This window comes from Dermacentor silvarum, chromosome 6, assembly GCF_013339745.2.
Source record: "Dermacentor silvarum isolate Dsil-2018 chromosome 6, BIME_Dsil_1.4, whole genome shotgun sequence".
In the NCBI taxonomy this organism is placed as follows: Eukaryota; Metazoa; Arthropoda; class Arachnida; order Ixodida; family Ixodidae; genus Dermacentor; species Dermacentor silvarum.
In genome coordinates, this window is record NC_051159.1 from 148,305,478 (window position 1) to 148,319,012 (window position 13,535).

General features: G+C 45.6%; 1 protein-coding gene across 1 annotated transcript in view; it reads right to left on the minus strand.

Moving 5' to 3' along the window:
• Positions 1-3,415, minus strand: part of LOC119456957 (sodium-coupled monocarboxylate transporter 1-like) — a 70,275-nt gene extending 66,860 nt beyond the window's left edge. Inside the window, exon 1 of the mRNA XM_049669155.1 lies at positions 3,401-3,415. Coding sequence (XP_049525112.1) covers positions 3,401-3,415 — 15 coding nt within the window. The remainder of the gene's footprint in view (positions 1-3,400) is intronic.
• Between the last annotated feature and the right edge of the window lie 10,120 nt (positions 3,416-13,535).

A 13,535-nucleotide genomic window follows, 5' to 3' on the forward strand; every position in this document is an offset into this window, starting at 1 on the left:
AAGTATTCTTGGCGAACATTTGCTACTTTGACAGTATCTATCTATCTATCTATCTATTTATCTATCTATCTATCTATCTATCTATCTAGCGATCTATTACTATCTATCTATCTATCTATCTATATCTATCTATCTATTATCTATTATCTATCTATCTATCACTATCTATCTATCTATCTATCTATCTATCTAATCTATCTATCTATCTATCTATCTATCTATCTATCTATCTATATATCTATCTATCTATCTATCTATCTATCTATCTATCTATCTCTATCTATCTATCTATCTATCTATCTATCTATCTATCTATCTATCTATCTATCTATCTATCTATCTATCTATCTATCTATCTATCTATCTATCTATCTACTATCTATCTATCTATCTATCTATCGTCTATCTATCTATCTATCTATCTATCTATCTATCTATCTATCTATCTATCTATCTATCTATCTATCTATCTATCTATCTATCTATCTATCTATCTATCTATCTAGCCGCCTACGTCTTGGTGCTCTCATGGTCGTTTGGTTAACTTGGTATTTATCAAAACTGGCATAGTATGACAAGAGTGTATGAAGAACATAAATAATAGCTAATGTCGTGACATGCATGTCATGTAGGTCATGAAACAGCCGCCTAAAATGGCAATGACCCAGCCAAAAAACATTAACACTCAAAAATCACTGAAATGGGTTCGGACGTGGGTACTAGGGGAAGGAAACACTAAACTATGATGCTAGAAGCCATATTCATGAGCATGACTCAGCAAAAATGACAATGACTCAGCAAAAAAAGATTAAAGCTTAAAGTCCAATGGAATAGGTTCGGAGGCGGTACTAATTGAAGGAAAAGGCTAAAGGTTGATGGTCGAAGTCAGTCATGAGTATGACTGATGCTTTCGCCTTAAGGTCTCTTAGGCGTAGCTAAATGGACTCCCGAGGACTCATGAAATGAATGTGATGACACGCGTGTCATGTAGGTCACGACAGTCGCCTACGTCTTGGCGCTCTCATGGTCGTATCGTTAACTTGGTAGGCTCACCGCATACTGCTTCGCATAACATCGATTCCTACAGGTCGTAGGATCTGCCGGCTTTTTTTTTCATTGCTTTTCTCGTTTCCAAGTAATAATTTTATTGAGGAGGTAGCTCAAGAAAATTATTACTTGGAAATGAGAAACGCAATGTAAAAAAAAAAAAAAAAAAAAGCCGGCAGATCCTACGCCCTATAGGAATCGATGTTATGCGAAGCAGTATGCGGTGAGCCTACCGAGTTAACGATACGACCATGAGAACGCCAACACGTAGGCGACTGTCATGACCTACATGACACGCGTGTCATCACATTCATGTCATGAGCCCTCGGGAGTTGAGTTCGGGCAGCCCCGAACTCTACGATCAAACCCTGGCCGTCCAGAGTCCCTACGTGGGACTATCCGGGTGACACGGGGTCTCCCCTGCGTCTTCTCTGGACCTAAATAAAGTTATTTCCCTCACTCACTCACCTCCTGCCGTCAAATTCCTGGCCTATCCCCCTTAGTAGGTACGAATCATGACAGAGATTCATCATCATCATCCCCAGCTTGCGGAGCTCCGACGCGCGGGCTGTAGCGATTTATAAACCGCACAGCCGACGTGACAGGAAGGAGTGACTTGCCAGCCGTGGTTTGCGATATGACGTCGTGAAAATGACTAACTACCTTGTGGGTTCGATCCTCGGTCAAGGTTTTAACGACAAGCGCTTCTGCTGCTTCAGCGGTTCATCGCAAAGCGTAGCGTCAAGCGGCTTAGTTACCAGCGAGAGAAAGATTAATCTGCGCTGCGAATAATTGTAGACCGGCAGCTGACTAAAGTCTGCGAGCTACGTGTTACCAATAAGGTCAAATATCGTCAACTGCAAGTTTTGCAATACGATAAAGTGTCGTCATTTCGTAGGCGTGTAGCTTGAAACGGAGGTACGCGTTGTGGTGGTAAGCATTTTAATTAATTCAGTTGCGGGTTTTAAGTACCAAAACGACGATCTGATTAAGAGGCACGCCGTAGTGGGGTACTCCGGAATCATTCGGGCCACCTGGGGTTCTTTAACATGCACCTAAATCTACACTCTAAGAAATATTCCGGGGAAAACGGGAGTAACTGCACAGTTCGTCCAAAAAACGGCACTTTCGTCCCTCAAGGGAGTAACTGCAGGAGTGTGGGTGGCGTGTGCAAATTTGGAGAGTAAGTGTACGATCCCCGGTCCGAAAGAGAGCAACGGCGAGGACGAACTTTGATCCCGCGACCTCGTTCTTAGCAGCCCAACACCATAGCCACTAAACAACTACGGTGGGTGTGTTGGTAAACAACAATGACACAAACTGCGAATTTCAAGAGCTCGTTGAATGCCTACGTTGCGTAGCAACAATGCCGTCCGTTGAGTGAAATCTTTCATCATGAAGGGCGGCGCACAGCGTGAACAGCCGGTACACAAAGACAAAGAAAGGACGACCGATTAACGGCATCTTCGATCAATAATCTCGATATATTTGCACAAGAAAGCTATATTACATAAAAAAATGTATAATCAAGCCTGAGAATGTGCCCCAAAAGATGAGAGAGGCACTGATATGATGACAGGTGAGTATCGACCGACAAAAGAAAAAAAAAAAGAAAAAGACGACGAGACATACATTATCTACGCGGATAGGCGTCGCTTACACGCCCGAGCTCTTGTGTGTAGCATTAAAAGGAGCATGTCTCCAGATTGCGGTGTCGGCGACAACGCCAACTCTTCAGAGGGTCATCTTATCATACCTCATATAGGGTGCCCTCAGTAGGACCAGGAGTGGGTTCGCCTGCGTGACCGTTTGAACCTCTTTGACAGACGCCCTCTATCAGTGAGCAAGGGGCTTGGACCGTGATTGTATCCTGATAAGCAGAGACCGTGCCGTCAGCGCCATTTGCGATTTCTTAGCGGAGCGGACGGAATCTCATACACTGCCCTTGAGTAACACAACCTGATCCACTGTGATTCTTCTAATTGCGATAACAATTATCCAAGGACACCTGAGACGCGTTCGTGTTATTCGCGCACACATTAGCGTTCCTGCTGAGCAGCTGTGCGCTTACACGCACATAGGCAAACACACGGAAATGCGCGCGTGCGTGTGTGTGTGTGTGTGGCTGTATAAAATTCTGTCCATTTCTGTGCACGTGATTCTGAGCAGTCGAATTATATTCATGACCTTTATGCGAGCCTTAAAGGAGAGGCGCACTTATGGAAACATGTTCTTTCTAAAGATTATTTGCTTCCCTTTTGCTCAAAACTGTTACTTACTGGCGGAAAAAACGACTGAATCATTTGGAGGCATAATTTTCATTTTTGTAGTTCGCGCCAGAAGCGAAGTATACCTGTAACATTGGCATGACGGCACAAATTTCATCGTCCTCGCGCGTATTTTGAACATTTTCATGGAGTAAATGTGCGAAAATGCAGCCAGGGGGGTTGTTCTGTAAGAGTCCACCTAGTGGACTGTCCACTTCGGCTGTCGCCATTGGCTGCCGCTTCACGAGCACGAAGGAGACTGGCTGACACCTTCGCGCTCGTGAAGCGGGAGCTTGGCTTCATGTCTCTCCTTAGTGTCATCCTTTTATTTAGCGTGCTGCTCGAAGATTACTCAATCTATGTTTTCAGGGTATGCCGAGCTATACGAGTAATAAGCTAACAACTTTAACTTCTGGAGTTTTATGTGCCAAAACCAGGATGTGATTGTGAGGCACGCAGTAGTGGGGGGGGGGACTCCGGGTTCATTTTGACCACCTGGGGTACTTAACGTGCACGCAGTGCACCGTACGCGGACGTTCTTGCACCTCGTCCCCATCGAAATGCGGCCGCCGCGGCCGGGATTCGCTCCCGCGATCTCGTGCTTAGCAGCCCAACGCCACAGCCGCTAAGCCACCACGGCGGGTAAGTGATACGCTTAAGGAACTTGCGAAATAAGAAGCGCATAGCGCTGAATTTTGGCCGGACATCCCGAAGGTCAAAGTAAACAATGAGCGCCTTCCATCGCGCTACGAAATTGGGTAATACTGCTGCTACTCAAGTTAGAATCACAGCCCCCATCTAAATCGTATCGCGCATGACAATACAAACCAGTTGGTGTTGACGTTCGGCATAATCGCTTCGTTAATTAAACTCAGGGTAGTCTTGTATATGCTAATTAAATCTCGTATTGAACGACGACCCACTTGACCCCACGGATTCGAGAGCGCTGCATTAATGTATATGTGAAAGAGCGACCACTTCGTTTGAGCACTGACAACAGGAACATCGCCTTTATTTTGAAGTAAACAAGCAAAACATATATTCTCTGGACCAAATATCTAACCAATAAAACACCGGCACCGCGGTCACTGACGAAACGGCGTCAGTTCGCGTCTGGTAATGACGGCGAAATTTGTTGCATTTAAGAGAATGGGGATTTAAAGCAACTGTGTGCAGCAGAATTATGATTTAATACACTGCACTCCTTACAGAAACCCACGATGGAGAGCGCGTTAAAGAAAAAACGGAACAAAGCTTAGCAATCTGTAAATCTGCTTTAAAAACAGATATCGCAGTTGTGTCAACTGCATCTGTTAGAGCATCTCGAGCGGAAAAATGTTATGTATCAATGTACAGCTTAGAAGAAATTCACAATGTTTAAGAACATTTTTGAAAATTCCTGCTAAGAAATTATGGGTGTATTTCAGAGCAGTGTATACAATGCATCAATTTTGCGCACTGTAGATATCCCAGTAGATTATTGCAGTATAAAAATTTGTGACATTTTTGTTTATACTTAGTTAAATATGATATGCTTGCCTTTTGTTTTAGTTTCACAATATTTGTATGAAAAAGATTGACAGCTTTAATAAACATTCTGCTTCCTTCACATTGATAATTTGAAAGTTCTTTCAAAATGCAACAAACCCCACCAAGAACGGTGCAGTGGATGCCGAGCAAATTGATGTTTTTTTATTTTTTTTTGTCGCATGCATTTAGGTATAGGAGGTAGGTGTAAGCTTCTTGCAGTTCGAATAAGGATTCAGATTACAGACAATATCTACCAATAGCCTTCGGCAGAATCGCGACTAAATGAAAAATTATTATACTAAAACTCGTACTCGTTAATTTTTCTCGGGTGACTGCGTTTTACTGTCTAACAAATGTTATCGCTCCGCGAAGGACGCATGTATCGGACGTTTCTCGAATGTTATCGATGTTTCTATCCGCTGTCTGTTGTCACCGAACCTTTCGTAATCTGATTGCATGTATGCTCGTCGCGAATTGTGTAGTACTTTCTGGAAGACATGCTGGCACCAGGGATTACTCTGGAACCTTCGATGACTCATTCGTAGAGTAAGAGTCATGTATAAAAGCCGACGCGTTTGACCCGCTGATCAGATTTTCAACTGTGTTCGCCGCTTTCGTTGTGCTTTGAGTGTAGCCGGTTTTTTTCTGGGCACAGGTTCGCCCAATGAAGAGTTAGTTTTGCCATTCACAGTTTTGCTGCTGTCTTCTCGACCGTCACTATACCACGTGACAATACAGTTATTGCAATACTGCTCACACACTCCGTTGTGCTCATTAGAAGGAGTTTTGTACATGAAAATTTATAATAATTAAGAAGGTAATAAAAATGAATGACGGGCATTGATCATTCCAATAGCGACGTTTGATCAAATTTCCAAGCAGCAGGTTAATAATAAGGCTTTCTAGAATAAGGTTATTGTCGCGCTTCACCAATAATCTCACAATATCATTTTGCACGTCATATGACAAAAAAAAAAAAATTGCCGCGTATCTGCGTGCTTCGCTGCAAATGTCGTCGAAAGACGATAGTCTTCTGCCGGCCGTACTACATGAGTGCTGGTCTGATCCGCGGCCACCCGTGATGCTGTTCTCGTACCATTTCCGTCCTGGCATGATAAATGCAATGGAGGTTTGTTTGAACAGATTTCATTTTACCGCATTATTTCATCAAGCGGCCATTTATGTTTTGCCCTGCCTCAGACAGCGCTTCCTTTATGTTGAATCGGCCGCATCTGGCTGGCATTGATAAAATTGAGGAGGCGCTGCGTGAGACATGGACGCCACCTGGCAATACATCGGGAAACATGAGCTTGTGCAGAGGGTTTCCTTCCTCCATGGCAGAGGGCGCTCGTCGGCGCGCAGTCGGGGAACGTCGTTCGTCGGCGCGCATAGCATGGCATTTTCAGCGCAGCTTAAGAAACTAGGGTCTTTAGAGTTCCCTATCTATGTATTTTCTATTAAAGGAACACACCTCCTAATACCTAGTGATGTTGCGCCTCAGATATGCGTAATATTTACTTTGTGATCGATAACGTTCACAAGTATGAACAGCCGTACCAGTTTAAGTAGTGTGGGCGGTAAGCAAGTGGTCCAACTTTGGCCGGGTGGCTGAATCGGGTGACAGACAGACAGACAAACAGACAGACAGGCAGACAGACCAAATTTTCAGCGTTTAAGTTCCCCAAGAAAGACTATCGTCTTTAAAAAAAAACCTCTCCGATCATGCCAGGTGCTTGCCCGGCGCAGATTAATTGTAGCCGGGACAGTAATGTAGTTCAGTTGCGATGAAACATTAATTTCTACGTTCCTTTCGTGGAATCTCGCCGTTTCTGCAAATGCACCGGCAAGCAGCCGCCTGCGAGGCCGGACGACGTTTTCAAGAGTGATCGACTACAGCGCCGCCGCTACTTTTCTACACGAAAAGGTCCTCTCCACGGCCGCCGGTCGCGCCACTCAAACAGCTACAGCTACAGTTCTAGTACACTGTATCCACGGTGTAAGAACTATTCTTACACCGTGACTGTACCGCAGATGCTAGAACACCTGGCGCAACCTACCGCCTGTGTACTGCGCATGCGCCGACAGCGATCGCGTCTCCCGCGTACGCGCCGGGGAAACAGAGGCACTGCGCGCAACTGGTTTCCGCCGCCGCGCCAAGATCTGCGCACGCTGACCTTGAAACAACAGCTATGTAAGCGTGTGTAAGCTGTGTAAGGGATGCGCCGGTGTTTCCCTTGTGTTTATCTTGGGTTTAGCAATCATCATCCGCTCTGACACCTGTGCTAAGACACAACTGGTGGGAAACCGCCGCGCACATGGAGCCAAAGCCTTTGCTGATGATAGTTAGAATCGATTTTAACATATTTCTGTTAGTTAATGCGCTTAATGCTTGATTATTCCTGTCTTTTAAATTATTCTGAATCATGTTAGTTTATGTTGAACCAATCAATTTCAATCAACCGATACATTTTGCACTTTTTTGGACCCTGTTTTGAGCACTTGTTTTTGAGCGTGATCATGACAGATCACACGCGACGGACGCCGACGACAGCCCGGGCCTCTAAAGTGCTTCGCACTTAAAAGAAACATAGGCGACAATCGCAGAAACAGAACGACCACAGCTCCACTGTTTCGACAGATTTCACTTCGTGGAACTGGTTGCATTTTTTTTTCAGACACCTCTATCCAATTCTCCCGATGCCTGTTTTACGATTCACCCCTCGATCATACCATCCTATAGTTGGGAAATGCTGGGATCATACCTTCGTATAGCTATGCGTTCATACTAGAAAATTGTCAGCGGAAAATTAAATTCAGGTTAAATTCTGGGGTTTCAGGTGCAAAACCACTATCTGATTATGAGGCATGCTGTTGTGGGGGATTGCGGGTTAATTTCGATCCCCTGGGTTTCTTTAACGTCCACCCAATGCACGGTACACGTGCGCTTTTGCATTTGGCCCTCATGAACACGTGACCGCCACGGCTGGGATTCGATCCCGCGATCTCGGACTTAGCAGAGCGAAAATAACAGGAATGAGAGAGAAAACCCATAGGACAACTGACACGAGAGCAGCCCATGTACAGTACGCTTTGTTTTTCGTCAACGCTATTTTGCGTTGGTGAATTTCAAACACGAGACCCTGCCAAAGAGCCCCCTCCCACTTTTCATTTAATTCTGCGGCTACGCCTACTATGACAACCTCGCTCTATTGTTCACGACTACACTACGCCACTGGATGGACTCGCGGCAAGAGAGCAAATCCAGCTTACCCTATTGACCTTGCTGTCAGGTGGCCAGGTTATTTCTTGCAGGAGCAGTAGCCCGCTTGTCAGTGGGTGCTGCCACTGTTGGCGTTCGTAGTCGTGTGCGTTGCATACGGATGTTGCTACACGGCTACACTTATAGGAGCGGGATCCCGCGAAAACACGGCGATGCGTGCTTCGATTTGATGGCAAATCATGCGCCGCCGTGTTTCGGCTGGATACTTGTACGGTAGTTGCCTCCGTATGCAGCGCGCATACCCGACTATATGACTGCTCTTCCGTAATTCGAACAATCTAATATTCGCGGTCAGTGCGGCATTACATGTGCTATCGGCGAAGCGCCATGGCGAGTGCCTATGTGTCTCTCCACCATCCGTGCTGATATCTGCGCCAAGCTCACGTGTTACGCAGTACACAGTGAAGTGAAACGCGCGAAGCTGCCCAGTGAACAGCTTCCGGTAAGAACAGGTTGGATCTGCAAGCTATGTCATCTTACTTCCTGAAGTATGGTCCGCATCCCAGTTTCTTCTTAGGAAACAATGTAATCAGCTTGTTTTACAATAACATCGACGCCCTGTGCTTCTTGACATGGCTTGCGCGAAAATGGCCAGTGAATAGTTGTGTCACTGAAGTAAGTCGCCACATAAACACGTGAGTGTATCGTGCGTGTCCTTATATGCGTTGTTAGCCGCTCGTGTAGTGTGGGCTAATGAGCCAATGCAATCCAGACCATTCAACGTTGTGCGCAAGCTTTGCAGATGGTGGCGGTGAGTGTGCACGTTGCCACTATATAATGTGTAAATGTGTGCCAGCAATTTTCCCGCCTGAGCATTTCTTTCCGCCTCACGATGTGTCATCTTGGTCCGTAAGATGAGATGCTCAATCCGAATTCATTCCGCCTACGGCTTATTTAAGCGTGCAGGGAGAGCTGTAAAGTAGTGCGTAGGATATTACCATTTTCGTCTTCGTAAATGTCAACTCACCTACTTAAGAACATTACAGGTTACGTGGGTTGGGATTAACAAAGCCTTTCTTAACATAAGAACCATCTTGAAATGCAGCGCAACGGGACGGCACAACAGAGAGGAAGACGAACACGGGCGCGAACACCTGTGGGTCTGGCTTCAATAAATCAGTTGTTAGTTAGCGCCTGTGTTCGTCTTCCTCTCTGTTGTGCCGTCCCGTTGCGCTGCATTTCAAGATGGTTCTTATGTCAAAATACCAACTGGCCCAACATTCAACTCTTTTAAAGCCTTCTTACTTAAGCGGATTCAGTAACTGTCCATCACTCCGCTGATTGTGTTGTCACGGCGGTCGTTATCAGGACAGGGAGCCCACATGTGCAAGCTACTGTGGAAGCACTCTTATATACTGTCGAAGTTTCCTGTATCTGGTGACCGGTTCACTTTTGAGCATGCGCGATATACATCGGTGCATAGCTGAACGTTCTTCTTGTGATATATGTCTTTTACATTCAAGACGGCGCGACCGCTTTGAAATTACTCGCCTGTTTCGTTCCGGAACAGATTGTTGCATTGGCACTCCATTTACGACGGCACTTGCTTAAAAAAAAATACTTTCTGTGCAGTTGGACTGCGAACGGCCAATCTTAATTTGTAACCGGGCGGCATCCACTAACTATACATTGCGGACGACGGTGGTGTCCGGTGGTGCTGTGGTCGGCAATTAACCTCGTCACTTGTGGCTATGTGGCACCATCCTAACGCACCTTACACGCGGCTTCACCCTGAGTGATGCTGAGTGACTCGCAGGACACGGCGTGATTACACGACGTAGACAAGAAAAGGTCAGTGAAATGGACTCTTTCTTAGCTGGAATAGATAGCCAATGCTGTGTGACAAGACAGTGTCGGCCGCAAAAGATTACGAGATTACAGACTTCCTGAAAATGGTAGATTATCCGCGAAGCCTGAGCACGTCGCCTCGGATTCAAAGTTTCCATCTGTGAGAGATTTTGTAAATAGCCATTTTCCGGTTGACCCGCACAACGTCGCACAAATAGACAAAGTAATATAATAAAAAAGAAAACACTTCTTAGCAATCCTCAGCAAACTCGCACCTACTGTTGCAGGTATGTGCATGTAATGCAGCTTCGCAATACCCTTCGGTATCTATGACGACAGCCCTGGAATGGCTGCGATGGCTTTGATTCGAGTTCCCGGGTTCAAATTCTGGCCACAGCGACGGTATTCCGATCAAAGTAGAATGCGACAACGCTAGCTTGCCGAGGTTTTAGGAGCATGTTCGAGAACCCAGGTGGTAGAAATGAATCGGGAGCTCTCCACTACGCTGTCTTTGATTGTGAGTTGCTTCGGGCCGTTGAACCCCCTGAGTCAATGACTGCCCATGAGTTTAGCAGCATACACCTTTGGAAGCACATTTGAAAGGGCACTGAACCTAAGAACAAAATCGGCCTTCGCTAGAAACGAAGTAACGCATTCAAGAAGAATACGGAAATAGGAGGCCTGACTTTCCGCTGCTGAGTTATTCCGCGACCAACGGCCATAATGCGATGATGGCGTATTAAGATGACTTAATCGCCTTATATCACATTTCGGGAGCATTCATAAATTTTCGCCTCTTTTTGTCACGCAATGCATGTTTACGAAATGCACGAGATTTAATTTTTCTGTTATTTTCACACGCCATGTTTTGTTCTCTGAGAGCAAAAAAATATATTCAACAGGCCGTAGTCACAGTCGCACGATTTAGATAGCTGAATATACGTGCTAGACTTTATATTTTGCTAAAGAATAATTTAATATCCGCTAACAAACGACCATCTGCTGTAAAACGCGCTTTGATCTCCGATCAAGCCAGCAATCTACTTGATATATTGACAAATCCGCTGAAGTGGTAAAACTGACATGAATATAACGACTTGACAAAGCTATATCACACCTTCGCGAAGGCATAAGCTATACCAAGTAACATGACATTTGAAATACCCGCCTTGGGCCGCGATTTTGTAGCGATGCCTTATGACTTATTCTATACTAGTCTTATCATCCACCGCTCACGGCCGGCTGATCCCGTTGATAACGCGAGCGGACCGTCGCTCCGACCACTGACAAAGCGCGAAAAGGCATTATTGCTGGAAAGGCATCGCTATAGAATACCGGCCTTGGTTGCTTAGTGGCTTCGGTGCTGGGCTGGTAAGCACGAGGTCGCGGGATAAAATCCCGGCCAGGGCGGCCGCATTTGGATTGGGGCGAAATGCGAAAACACCCGTGTACTTCGACTTAGGTGCACGTTAAAGAACCCCAGGTGGTCCAAATTATTCCGGAGTCCCCCACTGCGGCGTGCCTCATAATCAGACTGTGGTTTTGGCACGTAAAAGCCTGTAATCTAATTTAATTATAAACATATGAAATGCTATGACATAGTCTAGATTGTGTGATCGTACCTTCATAACTTATCGATAACATACAGAAATATATGCAAATGAGCATATACATGCATTGAAATTAACCCTATATTTTATATGTTAAAGCACGTTCGCTGCGCTTACAAAGTAGTCACTACATTCAGTAGTGCATATATGTACAGCTTCTTCAGTTAAGTTCCACTTTCGATTGTCGCATTCCTTATTATTTCGACAGCTATTGGGAATTCATTCAATAAATAACGTATTCGCGACCTTGGCTTCTCTCAAGCGGAAATTCTACACAACAGGTCTGTCGTTATCAACAATTCTATAAATGTAACTTTCAAGCATAGTCGCACATTTCATTCCCCCCCCCCCTCCCCCCTTTTTTTTTTTTCATTCTCCTCTGGTATTTTTTAATACGCTTTTCCCTCCCCATGCAGAGTAGCATTCCAGCGGTCATACGCACTTCGGAAAAAAATATTTGCCTTCCAATCAAAAGCTTCGTTGTCCATTCTATTTATTTATATAAAATTATTTGCTAGGTGCCTGCTTGGAAAAGGGACGGGTCTAGTGCATAGTGTCAAATAGTCCCTAAGGCTAATTTACATGTTCAGAATTTTCGACGGCTCCTTGTTTTTTCATAGCTGTAGTGAAGAGAAACGCAGTTGGGATTATGCATGTTAGCAATCCCGCACAGAGGTGATGGAGCGGCGGGTATCACCTGATGACTGACTAGTTCAAGGTTCACACGTAGACTATTCCGCGGTACCAACAGCGTTCGTCGGAGTTGCCAGTTGGCCTACTCCCTAAAGATAGACAGAGCCAGTTTGCTGAGCTTCGGTGATCTCATAAGAACTGGCGTATTGAGCGCGGCCCGATTGGAGCATCGGCAAATGATTCTACGCTGTAGCACCGAAATAATTGTGGAGGGTCAAAACTTTGAAAGAGAGGAAAAAAAAAAAAGATTCGGAGACACGGAAGGTCGAACAAAGCTGCCAGAAGGATGTACCTACTCCGTGCAAAAAGGATAGTGCAACACCGCCTTTGACGACATCGCGTAATTGTACACCGTTTTGAGGATTTCTCGTGCGTCATTTTATATACGTTCGACTACGGAGTGCATCTCCCCCCCCTTTCCTGATCGGTTTTCATTTCCCCCAGAGTGTAGAGTGCTACCGGGCACAGAAGCACCATACGTATAGTGTCGGCCCCAAAGGAAAGTGTGTCAACACTTACTTCCGCGGTTGTTGGAAACACCCATTCAGAGTGAGCCAAGTTGCGAAAGTGACTTCCCTTTCACGGCCCGCCACACAGAACGAGATTCGCCGGGCGAGACTATGACAGATGGGGGAAAGAATGAAATGGGCGTCGCCGCATCTGCGCGTCAGTGACAGCGCGATGTCACACGCAGACACAAATGCAAGCGCCCGCCGTGTTTTTCCGGCTTTCGAAACGCATTGGCCACCTAACCTGCCCTGCGTCCCACTTGTGACGTTTCTCTGTGCCAGCTTCTGTGCGGCCGCGTCTATGGACCGAGGCGCATGTTGCCATTCTTCCGCCAAGGACGCACAAGTGCCTTACAGTGCTGAACAAGGTCACGCTTGCAGCACATGTCGCCGCCATTCGTGCGTAAATTCTTCGCAGCACGTGCTTTCGTGCGCCCTCACACGTGTTAAGACGAGGCTTGTTTTAAAGTTGCATCGAGCGTAACCAACATAAGGCAATACATTTTACACGGAAGAATAAACGCGGGTTTGCGCGGTGTTTTTATTGCCTAGTTTTTTTTTCTTATTTCTTTTTTTTAGATTAAGAAATTCGGCCGTTCGCGTGTGGAAACACTGGTGTGTCGGGTAAGTAATGTAATGGAGTCGAAGACCCTGACGTGGGAAGTGCGAAGTACAAATCTTAGAGACGCGGAGAAACTTGGAAAGGGTGGCAGCGTAGGTAAGCATTAGAATAACGGATGTAACGTTTCGTTATTCTAAGTCGGAATATTTCAAGCACTTGGAATATTCTAAGAATATTCTTACATTCTGA